Raw genomic sequence first — 15,292 nt, forward strand, 5'->3', positions numbered from 1 at the left:
CCCAAGATAGCAATTATTACTGTCAACATACTGAGTAACTGTCTACCTATGCGGTCCCCAGGAACCACGCCCCAAATGCTAACAACGCTCCCATTCCCATTGCGCTGAATGTTCTTCCAGCTCCTCCGCTTGATGCGGTATTGTCTTCATCGGAGACATTATTGTCGTTCACAGTTGCTTCCGGCTTGGCAGACGAGCTTGACTGCGAACCAAAGTCATTTGAGGCCGTGATGGCATCTCTTGAAGTAGTCTCGGAGGTCGATAGGTGGAGCTCACTAGATGTAGCCGTCAAAGACTCAACCACAGGGGTGGTCGAAATGTCCTCTGCCGATGAGGTCGATATCGACGTGGTTCTAGTTGAAGTGACAGTGGCCGTGCTCAAACCCGAATCTACATCTGTAGATACCCTAGACTCGCTCGTCACATCGGCCGTGGGAATGGCCGGGGCGTAGGTAATTGGGTATTCATCATCAGTCCGAAGCGTGACAGTGCTGTAGGGCGTGTGGATCGTAATCATAGTGGGTGTTCCAGTGCATCCTCTACAAAATCAGTGACAGATCAACACAGCGTTAGAGCAAAGGTAGGAAACGAACCCGATAAGATTGGCACAACATCCGATGAATACGTTGCCGTCAAATTGACATCGCTGGGCAATGCCACATCCAACTGCATTAACACGTTAGCTTTTATGTGACTCGTGGGTCGTCTCGTGCGGGATATTCATACCGCCGCCATCGTCATGTCCGCAACAATTCTGGGCGCATCCGTCACCACAACATCTCCCTATAATGCATCGTCCACCCCCAGGACATGTGTCTCTCTTCTCGAGGGCGCCGTACTCAACGGTGCCAAACTCTTCCTTCATGAGAATGGGAAGTTCGTTGGCGCCAGCTTCCTCGTCTGCGGCGCATTGGTGGATGGTGGCACTGGCGACAAGCAGAGATAGGGCTCGATTGAACAGCATCTTCACCAGGATAAATACAGGGTGGATTGACTCTCGAAATGTTGCTCTTGTTTCAATATTTCAAAAAGGGACGGAATCTGGCATCCCATCCACGTAAATACTTCCCAGAGATCAATCGTACAAATGGGTCAACACTCGTATTTCTTCTCTTGGCAAGGTCAGATTCCCATTGCCATCCCACGCTATCACACGACTAGATAAAGTAGAACGAACTCCTATAGTACTTCTGGGGCGCCGGTTGACTTGGCGCGCAGCAGTGCCTCGTGTTCGGGGCTTGAGCATCCACTCATCTTCGGGTTGTGTGATTGTGGTCGCGTGGACGGGAAGTCTATTGAGCCTGAACGAGTGACTTTAATGCTCGCTTGGAACGGTATGAGCTCAGTCTTGGTGCGTTGTCTTGGTGAATCAAAGTGCAAGAGCCTCACGAGGTGGAGTGATTTGGGTTCTTTGCCGCTTTATCATTTTTATGACGGACCTTTATCACATGTAGTGGCCCCAATTGTTGGTTCCATGAGGTTGCATGTTTACCTTTGGTTTCAGGACTTAGTAGATGTTTCTCCAACCGAGGGCATGATCAAAATCGCCTAGGGTTCGCGTTTTGATACCTAAAGAAGCGCTTCTGTGATGCTAAAAATAAGTACCATCCCGGGAAAATATATAGCGTTGACTCACTGACTAGACCGCAGTTTCCCTACCCTCAATCAAATCGAATGTCGGAACAGTCTCAATATCAAACGACCCTTTCCCATCAAATCGATGCTCATCTCTTTTCGCCTGACAGTATCTCATCGCTGCATCCCGAATGATCGCCCAATCCAAAACACATCTCCCTAACACCTTGCCATCCGCGTGTACCCTATCTAACGCCTCCCTCACCCATTTCACGCAATTCCAGCCCGGTGTGTTCTGTTTGACAGGCGTCTCCCTCAGCAGTCTCATCAATCGTTCTTTATCAGTTATTTTCGCTACCATGATCCGCACCAACAGCATACTCGTCGGACCGACAGAGCGCGTCGACTCTTCAAAGAACCACTCCCCGGTGCCATCTGCTTTCAGGCGCTCTTTGGCTTCGTAATGGAGGCATACGCTGGATTTTATTTCGTTCTTCGGTGCAATGAGTAGCGCCCAGTGGTATCTATGTCGTATAGAATTATCAGAGAGAAATGCAAATGAAGCGCTTGGGTTGTAGGTATCGTGTACCGTGGCTCAGACAGCCATGGATACTTACGTATCTTCCTTCCCGGGCATGGTGGGCCCTCCTGCACGGGCGTGTAAGGCGACGTAGAGTCGATCTTTGTTGGAGGGCATTGTGACAGAAAAGATGTGACGGTCGAGAGAGAAGTGACCGGGGAGGTAGCACCTGGGCAACCCGCCACGTCAAAGCGCTGTTTTTCTCCTGTGGAAAAAATATTAAAAGGGTCAACCCTTAGTAGTAAGGGCTTATTTCTAGTCCATATCCGCGGCGACATCTCCACGGGGGAAGACGTTCCCTCCCATAATCTTAATGGAATTTCATTGCTTCAATAATCCCTCATCAACCTTGGTCATCGGGATTGATTACATGCATTGTTGGCTTTTATGTGCTCGAGCGACATTCTAGTAGGATCTTGGATGAAACAATTGATGATATGGTCGGAGAAAATTTCCCGAAGGAATCAGGTGAGCAATTACCTGGTAACTAGAAACTCTGAAGAGAGAGTTCTTCTCTTCCTTATACCGAGTATATACAGTGTCCTTATAACATCCCGGCCATTTCAGGTTAAGTTTTCTTGGTATCGACTCCTCCTTCCGCCTCTGCCTCATTCTCCAGCCTCTGCGCCAGAATCATTTGCGCGATCGCATCTTCCGTCTTTAGATACGTTCGACTTCCCTGCAGAAACCAGAACCCGATCGAGATAACCAGCATCACCCCGAATACGGCGATCGCGTAATTCATGTCGCTGGGCGGTGGGTTTGGCGACCCCGGAAAAAAGAAAAATACAGTTGTGATGGCGCAGTATATCAAGCTCACCCAGTTCACGGGTTTACCCCATCGTCCCAGCTGAAATGGGCCCGGGGGGAGCTTTTCGCGCCCGACGACGAGCAACGCCGCGATGGGAAGGCCGTACGAGATAGTGAGCGCGATGGTGCTGACGCTCAGAATGGCGTCAAGGACGGTGTTGGCGAAAAGATAAAGAATCCCGACTAGAGCGATCAGAACGCCTTGGAACCAAAGGGCCCGCGCGGGAACCTTCCAAGTGGGATCGACATGCATGAGATAGGAGCTCCAGGGTAGACCACCGTCGCGTGAGAAGCCCCACGTCAACCGGGAGGCTGTGGTTAAGATGCTGATCCCCTGACCAAGGCCGTTGAAGATGAAGAGCGCGATCAACGTGGCGCCACCTTTCAGACCAATGGTCTCCAGCATCAATTCGATGAATGGGAGTCCACTGGGCGAATCAACGACTCGGTCGACGTTTTGGATGCAGAAAAGACAGACGATCATGAAGATGAATCCGGTGACGGCGCCCAGCAGCACGGCCAGCCAGATAACCTTAGGGGCATTTTTACGCGGCGCAGGAATCTCTTCGACCATGTGGATGACAGCGTCGAACGCTGTCAGGCCGTAAGCGGCTTGGACTAGTCCGGTGAACCAGACGACGCCGTCACTCCAGCCGGTCTGATTCATCCACTTGCCAAAGACGAACGAGGCGGGCTGAAAGGAAAGATCGCTTTTGACGCCAACGGAAATGAGCAGAACAAGCGAGAGAACAACGAACAGCCCGGTGAACCACACCCCGACGAAATTGTTCAGCCACGGCAGAACTCTTTCACTGCGACATCCGACCACGTTGATGACCGTCAAGACGAGCACGCAGCCAATGTACACCACGAACTCCAACCATCCGGTGCCCGCACCTTCCCAATTGGGGTTGAACATGACTTTCATGCCCAAGAGGAACTCGGTCATGAAGGCGACTTGGGATGCGGTGAGAGTCCACCATCCGAAAGTGTTGATCCAGGCGCACATGTATGATGCGAACCGCCCTGTCGGCGAGTCCCATAGTCGAAAGACCCAGTAGGCTTGGCCGAGCGCGGTCGGCATGCTACTGGCCAGCTCACCCAGCGATACAGCCACGCAGAGGTTACACACCGTCACAAGACACAGGCCCCAGAGGATGGTAATGGGACCTCCATTGGTCAAACCGCTGTTGAGATCCTGCGCGAACGTCGAATAGGTGCCTTGTCTCGGTCAATAAAAAAAATATGATCGTATCGGTCAGGCTGTAGGCGGGCACCTACCGAGAACACAAAATGCGAGCGCCAACATGCTCCAGAGGTCAAATTTACGCGTCAGGGCCTGATCATGGCCCATGGCCGCGAGATCGCGAGCATCTTGCACACTCTGATCGACCGATTGCACCGGTTTGATAGATTGGGGGTTTGTTTCCAGGTCCATCCGGAGAGAAACGGGAATTAAGCAATTCAGCCGAGAGGGGGAAAAATCAAATCGATGGACAAGAAGCGAACCCAACTGTCCATTTTCTGCTGTCAATTGACTCGACTGTACCCGGTCTGATCGCGCAGGAGGGGGCGCGAGTTCTTATGGGTGCCGGTGTCCTACCAAGCCAGCACAGCGTCGCAGCAATGGGGTATTTCGGTTCCCCTCACGAGAAGCGCATGGATGGATTGGTTGTTTATCAATGGGGGAAGTTAATCACCGACATTGGTCATGAATGATAGACCGTGATAGGCGTGAGATACTCGATCAGGGCTAGCAGATAATTTGTTCGGATTTTTCCGCGCGGAACACAGTCGGAGGAAATTGTTTTGCGGGGAGGAAATTGGCCGTTTGTGTTGGCTCGGTAGGACTTCCTAAGTGGGGATGGTTGATGTCACCGTCTGGTCGCCCTCCATCCTCCCTCCCTTTCTAGTTTCTGCACATACCTTTGTTGACGCGGGAATAGGGATGAGCCACACAGCCCGCCTGTCTCCTCCACTAGGCGACAGTATTTTCTGCATCGTCAAACCCTCGTCCTCCCTAGTATCCCCCAGGCCCTTCCCTGATACCAACTCGCCACTCCCGATCGGGCAGGTCTATGCGGCCCTGATAATCCCCGTGTTGATGATTGTCGATCCAATGCATGACTGCATCCTTTAGATAACAACCTGCCTATCATCTGCAGGATTTCAAAGCGATACGGCGGGATAACAGAACCCAGCTGGACCCAAAGGTCCAGAAACAAAAGATAGACGCGGTAAATAATCGGTGACCACCTGTCGAAGCTGACGTTCCGTTCATCTAGATGCCCCGTATCCAGCGCGATAGGACAGGTCCAGATCTGACTCTTACGAAACTAACTCGAACTCTGCTGCTAGCCGAGCTGTTACCGGGAAACAAGGTGGGAAAACGCGGGGAAGCTGCTGGTGGCAGTGTCGATCTCTGAGTCAGCCTTTGTCGGCTCTGTTCTTGACTTCACAGATGGCCGATGATAGACTGTCACAGGGAATTCCATGGCTTCTCGATGCTTAATAATGAATCGCCGGTCTTGTCACCCTATCGGATCTACCTATCCTCTTCAATCGAGACTCTGTAATCGGATAATTGTAGTATGAACCTTCCGGTCCAAGTCAGGTACCAGCGGGCTATGAATCCCGATATGTAGAATATCATTACCTATGTGGGTACATCGCAAATTAATTTTGCCGATTGGGCTGCAGATACATTATAGCTTGTTTGTTCGAGTTATCTCCTGGACTTTCCCAATCAAGAGAATGGCAGATCACGAGGATGGTAGACAGTATCAGACTGATGTCGTTTGACGCTTTCTAGGGGGTAAAGGGTATTTCTACAATGAAATTGGTATCATTTATTGTTTTCCCATCTCAAAACCAGTTGTTATGCTAAATACTAGATACTTTTCTACAACATTCTGAGACTCAAGAATTCTTTTGACCCCCCTCCCCAACCAAAAAAAAAAGCAGGGAAAACGAGGTGGAGATTGGGGAAATAGGTATTGCAAAGCCACTAGAAAAGACGATGAGACATTTCTTGTGCCTGAAGAATTAATCCGAATAACCCCGATCATAATCCTGATAATAGTCATAATCATCTTCTTCCCATAAAGTGTAGCGGTTTTCCATCAGCTTTCTATTTCTCTCATCAATTATGTCAAAACACTGCGCGAACTCAAATAGCCTCCCTCTGTGGCATGCGTCATGAATCTCAAGTGGATCTGCCTTCAAAAGCAGTTTCTTGTAAATCTCCATCAGTATACGCGTCTCTGCGATGCTCTGACAATTTTTAAAACCATAGTCATCTTCAACCTCCCTGCAAGGGGGGGATTCTGCGGGTTTATCGATAGCAATAAATTGCTTAAGCAGCCAAATTGACTGGGAATACCGACGCGGTACGGAGAGAAAGGCTTCAAGACAAGGAAGCATCTTCCTCTCGGATGCCAGTCCCTTTGAGTCCATGAGTTGTATCAATTTGCAAGACTGATATGCCTGCCAAAACTCCGAAAAAGTAGCCGTGTCTGGTTTAGGTCCAGATCTCATGTCATTCGAGACAAGAGTATTGAAAAATTTGTTGCTAACGAGCAAGCGGCTGTAAAGGTTCGCCAGCATAGTCTCTTCCAGCTCATTGCGACACACAAAAAATCCAAAGTCGTACCAGACATCTTCCGTCGGATGAAGGCGGTCCATGTGGCAAATTGAGGCTAGCAGATCGAAACATTCTAACTTTTCGCTTGGCAGAAGGTCTTCTGCCTGTTTTTGCATGTTTGCTTGATCAGGCGAAGACAACTATGCATTCACGTAGCGGTTCCTCGTGGTGCACATCTTCCAATGCCAGATTCTCACTTTGACTCTGAGCCAATGTAGCTCCCTATTCCAGCGAGATTCTAATTCATCATTAGATTGAAAGCCTCTCAAAATTACCTATAACTCACCTCTCAAATGCTTCCATAACTTTCGCCTCTTCGGTCGGCAGTTCAGTGTTCCTCAGGTCAGACAATCCCAGGAGGCCATGGCAACTTTCATCCATGCTGGTGGTTTGATTCCTAACTTGAGCGTCAAAAGGCGTTGAGACTTTATTGAGCATGCCCTTCAAAATTTCCATGAGATAGTCCTCCAAGCACCGCAAGGCCCGGGGAATACTGTGTGCACCCATGGACGTTACTCCAGTCACCTCCGGTACTGACCAGGGCTGCAAAAGTGCCCCATCACACCCCCTAGTTGGGATCTGGCTGTATTTGTAATGCTTGAGAAAGCTCGTGCAAATGAAGTAACTGAGCTGATTGCATCTAAGATAGGGAAACAAATCACTAAGCGACCGTCCATGCGTACTGAAATATAAAACCATTTGCATCTCCGCATGAACCCAAGGAACCTGTCTCTGCAGCGATTTAAGTTTCTCCTGGGTCTTGGAGACGAGGCAATTCTCTCCAGTGACTTTTGCGATGGTTGAGGGGTCTAGTCGCTTTCCCAGCAACTCAAGAGTCTGCTCCAAATTGAGGGGTCTCTCAATAGGTCTCTCTGATGCTTTGTCGTAAGGTATCGGATATATGGTGACAGACTTGGAGCCCTGGGCGGCCTGACAGATTCGCTTAAAAACATCAACGGTTTCTTGTAGCTTATTTTGACGAATTTCCGAAGATGAGTTATCCAGGCTGACACAAAAGGTATCTTTGCCCTCTTCCAGACTGAAATTCAAACAGATGAATGGATTTGCTTTCGAACTGGTCCTCGTAATAACTCAGCATAGCTGTCCAAAGATACTCTGCGTTCTTCTCGTCTAGGCTGGTTTAGTATCTGTCTCTCAGCTTCAGTGGCGGAGAATGCATGCACACACCTTCATTTGCGGATGCAAAATAGGTTAGCAAATTGGCTAGTCCGTCCAAAAAGACGCGATCTCGTTCCTTGAACCCTCCGGTCTTTGTGACCCAGATACTCACGTCTCCCTCTCTCTCGATCATACTAGTGTAAGTTGTTGGTCTAGAATGTTCCACATTGCCTACCAGCTCGGCCAAACAATTCAAGAACTGGATCTTGAGTTTACCATGATCGTGTGATAGAGCTTTACGACATTCAGAGGCGTCCGAATAGCTCGCGATACTTTAATCTCCAGAATTGTAGCCATTGCTTTGCTATGCAGAGAGTTGTCTTCAACAATATAGCAGGTTCGAAGGGCGAGCAGATTGACAAAGGCATTGGATTTTCCTTTGTCCAGACCGGACAAATCCCAGTCGAATTTCTCAGTCAGAGAACATTGATTCCGATGAGCTGAAGAGAAAAGAAAAATCAAGGGAAGTCTGACTGCTCGATAGAGGAAATAGAACCCTGATAGCCCGGTCCTGTGGACGGGTCTTTGTTTACAAGTCTATTCTCACTTGACAGAATGACTCCTAAATACAAAGTAGAAGCAAAGGGGGAACGAGGGGGAAAGAGGACCAGGAATAGGAAGAGAGGAGGGCGCAGAGATAATTGAAATGTTAAAGGAAGAAGTGAGAGAGAGATGAGATAAGAAATTCCATGAAAGTAGGAGGAAAGGGAGGGGCACTGGGGTGTAAACAGAGTTTTCTTCTGGGAGTGAATGCCTAAGTCAGATCGGGGACTATCATTCACTTAAAACGTATCTTCCAGTATAAGCAACATTTCTCGGATGCCTGATTTTCTTGTTCTCTTCCATGTCCCCCGGCTTCCATGCAGTTTCCTTGTTTTTCCAGGCCATTATTTTGCTCGGTGAACCCAGTCAGGTGATGATGACGAATGACACATATCTTCACAGTCGCCTCAAAGTTGCTTGAAGTCCATACACTTTGACATATAATCATTGTAGATCTTGTGCATAGTGAGCTAAGTATAGTGAAGCTACTAGTTAGAACAGTCTAGAAAGTTCCTTTACAAGAGGAGATCGTGCTAGATCTCATCCAGGGTGCTTAAGCAAACGACAAGATGCTTGACTATTTCTGTCGTACGCATCCACACCATCTGAACCTTCTATCCAAATCTATGAAGACATACAATCTCGTAGCTAACATGACTAACAGTGTGGTGCGATACTAATTATGCTTATGCAGATCTTCAATCCCAAAGAGGAAATTTTCCGATATTTCGAGCAAACTGTACCCCTCGCTGCACCGGATAATTGGCTAAAGTCTTCTTGGCGGCACGAATGACGTTAAACCAGGGGTATAACTCTACTTATTCCTTCGAATCAAGATGTTCCTCCGAGACAGTACTCCGACATTTTCTCCGGGGAGTGTTGCAATACCCCAGAAAATCAGGCGACGATGCGGGGAATCTCCGATGGAGTCTCGGCCATGCCCTATTTATTTCGAATCCCCCCCTGCAGGTGCGACTATCATGGATCAAGTGAGCTCAACACTACTCCCATCATGACATTCTTATTTATTTGGTCTTTGATATTACCTGCTGCTGTGGGTACTCTCCACCCTCGAGTGCAGGATGGCCTGGCGCGGACTCCGCCTATGGGGTATGTTTCCTAGCTGCCTAACAGTGTCAAACTAACTGGGTAAGATGGAACACCTATAACACCTATAATTGCAAACCAAACGAGACAATCGTACGGTCCAATGCCAAGGCCTTGGTCGACCTAGGGCTTGCGTCCGCTGGATATCATTACGTTACGGTGGATTGCGGCTGGACTGTCTCGGAACGACCTGAGGATGGCTTCCTTACCTGGAATGAGACTCTGTTCCCTCGAGGATTTCCATCTCTGGGCCAGTATATACATGACCTAGGACTATTGTTCGGTGCTTACGGAGATTCGGGCATCAAGTTGTGCGGCAGTCCGCCCGATAATATTGGGAATTTGTGTGCGTTCGATTGTTTTGTCGGCCGGCGTGTTCTAACTTTACAATATAGATCACGAAGAGGAGGATGCGAAGACGTACGCTTCTTGGGGAATTGACGCGCTGAAGTGTACGATCGATCATCACGAGCTCTGCCAAGCGAACAAAGATATTAATGGACTCTACAGATGACAATTGCTTCTCGGACAAGGAAACCGGATACCCAACCGTAAACTATTCGCCCGGTACATCACCTCATCCTCGATTTGTGAAGATGGCAAACGCTCTCGCCCAAACGAATCGTTCAATATTGTTTCAAGTCTGTGAATGGGGAGTCGACTTTCCTGCACTCTGGGCTCCGTCTATTGGTCACACTTGGAGAATCGGCAACGACATCCTTCCCGCCTGGCGAAGCATCTTCCGCACGTTGAACCAGGCGGTCCCGCAAACGAGCTTTGCCGGGCCAGGTCAATGGCCAGATCTGGACATGCTGGAAGTGGGTAACGGAGTCTTGACAGTCCCGGAAGAACAGACGCATTTCTCGCTGTGGGCGATTCTGAAAAGCCCTCTGACAATCGGTGCGGCGTTGAAGGATGAAAAGCGAAGTATTGACGATGAGTCTCTAGCTATTTTGAAGAACACTGATGTGATCGGATATAACCAGGATAAGCTAGGGGTCAGCGCTAGCCTTCGTCGGAGATGGGCAGACGACGGCTATGAGGTGTGGAGTGGGCCGTTGTCGGGTGGTCGGACCGTGGCAGCGTTGATCAACTGGAAAGACGAGGCCAGTGATTTGACCTTGAACCTGCCTGACATTGGTCTTCAATCTGCCGGGATCTTGAAGAATATCTGGGAAAGTTCAACTGCTCGCGATGTTAAAACTTCGTACACTGCTAGAGTCGAGGCCCACGGCACAATTCTGGTTGAATTGCAGGACACAGTTGTGTCTGGTCGGTACCCGACAAAGAAGTTTGCATCCTCAAATAGGTAAGCCGGTCTCTTACTGAACTTTTTCAAAGCTAATTTTCTAAAGATCATCTACGACTTTCAAATCGGTATATGCCAACACTACGAGCAGCAAACATACCCTGACGATCCATTTCTCTGAGCCAGTCTCGACTCACTCTAACGTAACCATTGAAACGAGTGTGAGCAGTCGCAAAATATTCAAAGCCGTCACTGCATCCAGCGAAGAGGTGTCTCTTAACATTCCTCTTGTTGCCGGGTCAAACAACTCCATCACCATTAGGAATGCCCCATCAATCGATTCCATCGTGATTGGCTCACCTCGTGGAACCTACCACCCCAGCACAGATTTCACTCTCAGCGGAAGCACTCGAAAGGAGCCCTGTGGCTCGGGTTTCTGTGAGCCTGTTGGCTCCCGAATCAGATACATTAGCCCGAACGGTACTGCTCGTGCTGTTGTCCCCGCCACGGCTGGCTCCAAATACATCGAGATCGACTATACCAACAACGACGTCGCCTTCGATTCCGCCTGGGACTGGGGTAGGAACACCCGGAATTTAACCGTGGCCATCAACGGCGGAAAGCCAGTTCGTGTAGAAACGCCGCTGAGCGGTAAGCACAGTGAGCTTTTCGGGCCAGGCTTAGGATGGTGGGATACTGCAACAATGGGAGTCCTAACAGATGGATGGAAGGACGGGGACAATGATGTCGTTATCGGAAACGTTGGGGGAGAACAGGGAGTTGAGTCTTTCGGGGCCGATTTTGTGGGGTTGACTGTCTTTAGTTGAGCCTCGTATAGGTAGGGCTGTGGGGATCAGGCAGAACATGATGCTCAGCACACTCCGAGTTATGTTCAAGTTGGATCTGCTGGTCAACTCAATACTGAGATAAAAAAAAAAAGCATATTTTTATACGGATATTTCGCTGCCTCGGCACAGTTCCACAACCCTCATACTATCTCAAAGTCATGTTGTTGTGATGTGCCCAACGAAAGTTCCAAGCCAAGTTTCGTATTCAACCAAATTGTATTACCTTGGCATTAAATCCACTCCCACTAATCCTCGAGACACTGTTGGCGTTGAGACCTCAGCAAATGCTTTTTAGTTGTCTGAGGCTAACATTCACGACACGACGTTGCCCGCAATTTACACCTAGCCTGCTTGAACTTTGCCCCTGCAAAAAAATCTTGAGGACCTTCAACAATGTCCGAAAGCTCCAGCCGAAAGACTTACCGTGGGAGTTGCCATTGTGGGCAAGTGAGATACTCAGCTTCCCTTTCTCCTCTCGAGGAGCAAGATGTTGTTCAGTGTAACTGTCCGTTATTCATCCTCATGAATCAGTTCTCATGGTTACTAAGCTCTTTTTAAGGCTCAATCTGTCAGATTAATGGTTATTTGTTTGTATATTCCACCAGATCCGAAATCCAGCTCGAACATAGCGATGATGCTGTGACGGTCAGTTCGATTTATATCAAATACTTGCGCTCTATCAATCTATCTCAGTCGGTCTAACACCGATTAGGAATACGCATTCGCATCCAAGAACTACCCTCATTACTTCTGCAACAAATGTGGGACGAGCATGTATGCAAAGTGTATTGTTCCGGGAAGTTGCCACGTTATGGCTTTGAATGTCAGTCGCTTGAAAGCCCAAAAGAACGATATCTAACAATTCTAGGCCCGTACTATTCAGGATGTCGACATCAAAGGGTTAAAGTTGAAACACATTGATGGTCGGAGTGTTTAAACATCGGGGTATTTTGGGGCTTCTTGGCTTTTCTGGAGGCAGTTCTTGGAACCTCAATTGGAAGAAGGAACTCTAACAGACTAACGAACTTTGTGCTACAGCACTCTTGGTGATTGGGATGTGATCCGGGCATTGTAGCACGGAACAAGCTATTTGAGTCTGTGCTATTGCGTGGAGTATCCAAAGGTCACAATAGGGTTTATTAGGGAGAATTGGCATATAATCCTCTTGGGGGTTTCCTTTTTTTTTTTTTTTTTTTTTTTTTTTTTTTAAAAAGGCTCATGGCTCCGCAAGAAGATTACAGGTTGTCAAGTAATCAGCGCAAATAACTTTGTTTGGCATTTCTCTCATTTAAACCTTGTCACTTCTGGATATTAACCCACTCAATTCGTGATTGAAAATTCTGCTTCTCTGCTGATTGCCACGGAATCATGTTCTATGCTGCCTAGGACACAATGCCCTTGCTTCTCTATGCAAGGGCAATTGAGCTTCCGTACATCCGTACTGAACTCCGACAAGTGATGAAAATAATGACGCTCGTTTCTAATCTGTGTTTGATCAGAATTCCATTTACTCCAGGATAGACTGTGTGGTTGTGAATTCGCCCTGTGGTGTCGTTTCCATTAGAATCGACCATACTCAACAGCGTCAATCACGCACCCAGCCAACCTCGACATCCGCAGCAAACCTGGACCAACCCTAACGCACATTCCTTGTCCTTGCTTTGTCTCAGTGTAACAACCTTCGCCGGTTCGTCATCAGCATGTGACATGTTGAATAAATAATATGCGTGGAAATTTATATTTGTCCCGGGGCATTTTAAGAATCTCGCCAGTTCATGAAATCCGGTGCTCGCTAAACAATGTCGCTTGATATCAAACCTACTGAACGGTCCACGGAGGTGGAAAAGATCCCTGATGTGCCCTTATCCTCGGATGACGCTGTCCTTCAAGCCCAGGGCCATCGGGCCGAGTTGAATCGGTCTTTTTCCTGGGTAGGAGCGATTGGGTTTGCTTTCAGGTATCTTTCTTTATCATTATATTCCGGGCGATACTGACTATTATAGCATTTCCAACGCATGGCTGGGTTATGCCGCAACTATTGGATCTACCTTGCTATATGGCGGAGGCCAAACAGCTCTATTCGGCCCTGTTCTTGCGGCAGTTGCGACTACGGTTGTCTTCCAAGGTCTTGCGGAGTTATCCTCCGCATTTCCGTCTTCTGGAGTGAGTGACCGTTTTACCGTTATCTGAGGCTCTACTAAGGCATTAAAGGGCCAATATCACTACACCTATATCATGGCTCCCAGCTCTATCCGGAATTTTCTTGCCTATCTGGTAGGAATTTGTAATATTCTCGGGTGGTGGATGTCCCTTGCCTCAGGAACCATCATTGTGGCAACCTCGACATTTGGTGTCGTGGCGTTCTGGTATCCGGATTTTGAAACTCAACAATGGCAAGTTTACCTCTGCTATGTACTGACCATTGTCTTGAGCTGTAAGAATTTCTATTGTCCTCTCTGCGAACATAACTGACATCAATAAGTAATCCCCGTATTCGTTATTCCCCAGAAACGCGTGGACCATATGGTCAACTCGGCTATGGCTTTGTCTATATTTGGCTTCTTCGCTGTCATCATCACTTGCTTGTCTATGGGCAAGGGCAATTACCATCCAGAGATGATGACCCAGTATGACGGTGCCAGCGGATGGTCAAGAGTCCCTGCCTGGCTGTTGAGTATTAATCTTGGCCAGTATGCCTTCATGGGCAATGGTGCTGTCACTCATATTGCTGAGGAGATGCCACGACCAGGGCGAAATCTTCCTTTAGTATTGTACGCTCTTGAAGGTATTATCTGAAAGCTAAAGCTGACATTTTCACTCTAGAAACATGGCCCAGCTTATAGGAGTCATCACCGCCATTCCGTGGACAATGGTCGTGCTCTGTGGAGTCCAGGATATGCATGCTGTGCAGAACTCGTTCCATGCCTCGATGGAGATGTTTTACCAGTCAACTGGAAGCAAAACGGCAGCTACTGTGCTGCAATCTTATCTCATTCTTCTTTATTACTGTTTGTTTTCCATTTCCCCCCATTTCATGCAATATCGTGCTCATTGATCCAGCCTGTCTTCCCAGTCAATGGATAACATGTAGTCGAATCGCCTGGGCGTTCTCACGCGACGTAAGTAGATCTCATTATTAACTCACCCCCGATTTACAAGTGAAGAAGAGATACTTACCAGAACCAAAAGGCCGGCCTCCCCGTCTCTTCATACTGGAACCATATTTCTCCTAAATACAAGATCCCGGTGCGGACCACTTTCCTCACTGCCGTCTTCTGTCTTATCTACGGCCTTCTCTACATCGCCAGCACCGACGCTTTTAACTCCATCATCAACATGTCCTTCATGTTCCTGACATTCACGTATGTCGCCCCGCAGACAATTCTGCTCTTCGGGCGGAGGGAAAGTCTGCCCAAGAGGCCATTTAACCTGGGGAGGTGGGGGTATGCGGTTAATGCATTTTCTACCGCATGGTTTGGCTTCACATTGGTGTTGGTGTGTTTTCCGACGCAGATTCCTGCTACGAAAGGGTCAATGAACTAGTAAGTGTTCTTTTCTGCTTTTTTCATGTCTATTCTTTCTCTTTTCGACTTGAAAGGGTGGGAGCAAAAGGACAGGCTAACTGAACTGAATAGTGGGGCAGCTGTCGCAGTCGGTGTGTTCGTGTTAGTAATGATCTTGTGGTTAGAAAGGAGGAAGAAGTTCGCTGGGCCGAACATCGATTGGGATATGTTGAAAAGGGCGCTGGAGTAAACTAG

General features: G+C 48.3%; 6 protein-coding genes across 6 annotated transcripts; 2 read left to right on the forward strand and 4 right to left on the reverse strand.

The window, feature by feature from the left end:
* Window positions 1-46: 46 nt before the first annotated feature.
* On the reverse strand, window positions 47-964 carry KD926_000439 (uncharacterized protein; the record flags this gene model as incomplete). The annotated part of the gene is made up of 4 exons (XM_053096342.1): window positions 47-537; window positions 594-666; window positions 727-783; window positions 845-964. The coding sequence occupies 4 exons, from the start codon at window positions 962-964 to the stop codon at window positions 47-49; spliced, it is 741 nt and encodes a 246-aa protein (XP_052959509.1).
* Window positions 965-1,639: 675 nt separating this feature from the next.
* On the reverse strand, window positions 1,640-2,272 carry KD926_000440 (uncharacterized protein; the record flags this gene model as incomplete). Its single annotated transcript, XM_053096343.1, has 2 exons — window positions 1,640-2,099; window positions 2,193-2,272. The coding sequence occupies 2 exons, from the start codon at window positions 2,270-2,272 to the stop codon at window positions 1,640-1,642; spliced, it is 540 nt and encodes a 179-aa protein (XP_052959510.1).
* Window positions 2,273-2,723: 451 nt separating this feature from the next.
* On the reverse strand, window positions 2,724-4,403 carry KD926_000441 (putative amino acid permease family protein; the record flags this gene model as incomplete). The annotated part of the gene is made up of 2 exons (XM_053096344.1): window positions 2,724-4,186; window positions 4,247-4,403. 2 exons carry the CDS (start codon window positions 4,401-4,403, stop codon window positions 2,724-2,726), a joined length of 1,620 nt encoding a protein of 539 aa, XP_052959511.1.
* Window positions 4,404-6,010: 1,607 nt separating this feature from the next.
* KD926_000442 (nucleic acid/nucleotide deaminase domain-containing protein) lies at window positions 6,011-8,084 on the reverse strand (the record flags this gene model as incomplete). Its single annotated transcript, XM_053096345.1, has 5 exons — window positions 6,011-6,748; window positions 6,806-6,830; window positions 6,895-7,683; window positions 7,923-7,939; window positions 8,004-8,084. 5 exons carry the CDS (start codon window positions 8,082-8,084, stop codon window positions 6,011-6,013), a joined length of 1,650 nt encoding a protein of 549 aa, XP_052959512.1.
* A 1,258-nt stretch (window positions 8,085-9,342) lies between these two features.
* On the forward strand, window positions 9,343-11,513 carry KD926_000443 (alpha-galactosidase D; the record flags this gene model as incomplete). The annotated part of the gene is made up of 5 exons (XM_053096346.1): window positions 9,343-9,440; window positions 9,485-9,783; window positions 9,833-9,889; window positions 9,948-10,746; window positions 10,793-11,513. The coding sequence occupies 5 exons, from the start codon at window positions 9,343-9,345 to the stop codon at window positions 11,511-11,513; spliced, it is 1,974 nt and encodes a 657-aa protein (XP_052959513.1).
* Window positions 11,514-13,333: 1,820 nt separating this feature from the next.
* Window positions 13,334-15,287, forward strand: KD926_000444 (putative choline transport protein; the record flags this gene model as incomplete). The annotated part of the gene is made up of 8 exons (XM_053096347.1): window positions 13,334-13,491; window positions 13,538-13,697; window positions 13,746-13,968; window positions 14,017-14,305; window positions 14,358-14,542; window positions 14,595-14,653; window positions 14,724-15,076; window positions 15,170-15,287. The coding sequence occupies 8 exons, from the start codon at window positions 13,334-13,336 to the stop codon at window positions 15,285-15,287; spliced, it is 1,545 nt and encodes a 514-aa protein (XP_052959514.1).
* Window positions 15,288-15,292: the final 5 nt, after the last annotated feature.

The sequence above is a fragment of the Aspergillus affinis genome, assembly GCF_023601865.1.
Source record: "Aspergillus affinis strain CMG 70 chromosome Unknown NODE_10_length_487445_cov_86_957759, whole genome shotgun sequence".
NCBI lineage: Eukaryota > Fungi > Ascomycota > Eurotiomycetes > Eurotiales > Aspergillaceae > Aspergillus > Aspergillus affinis.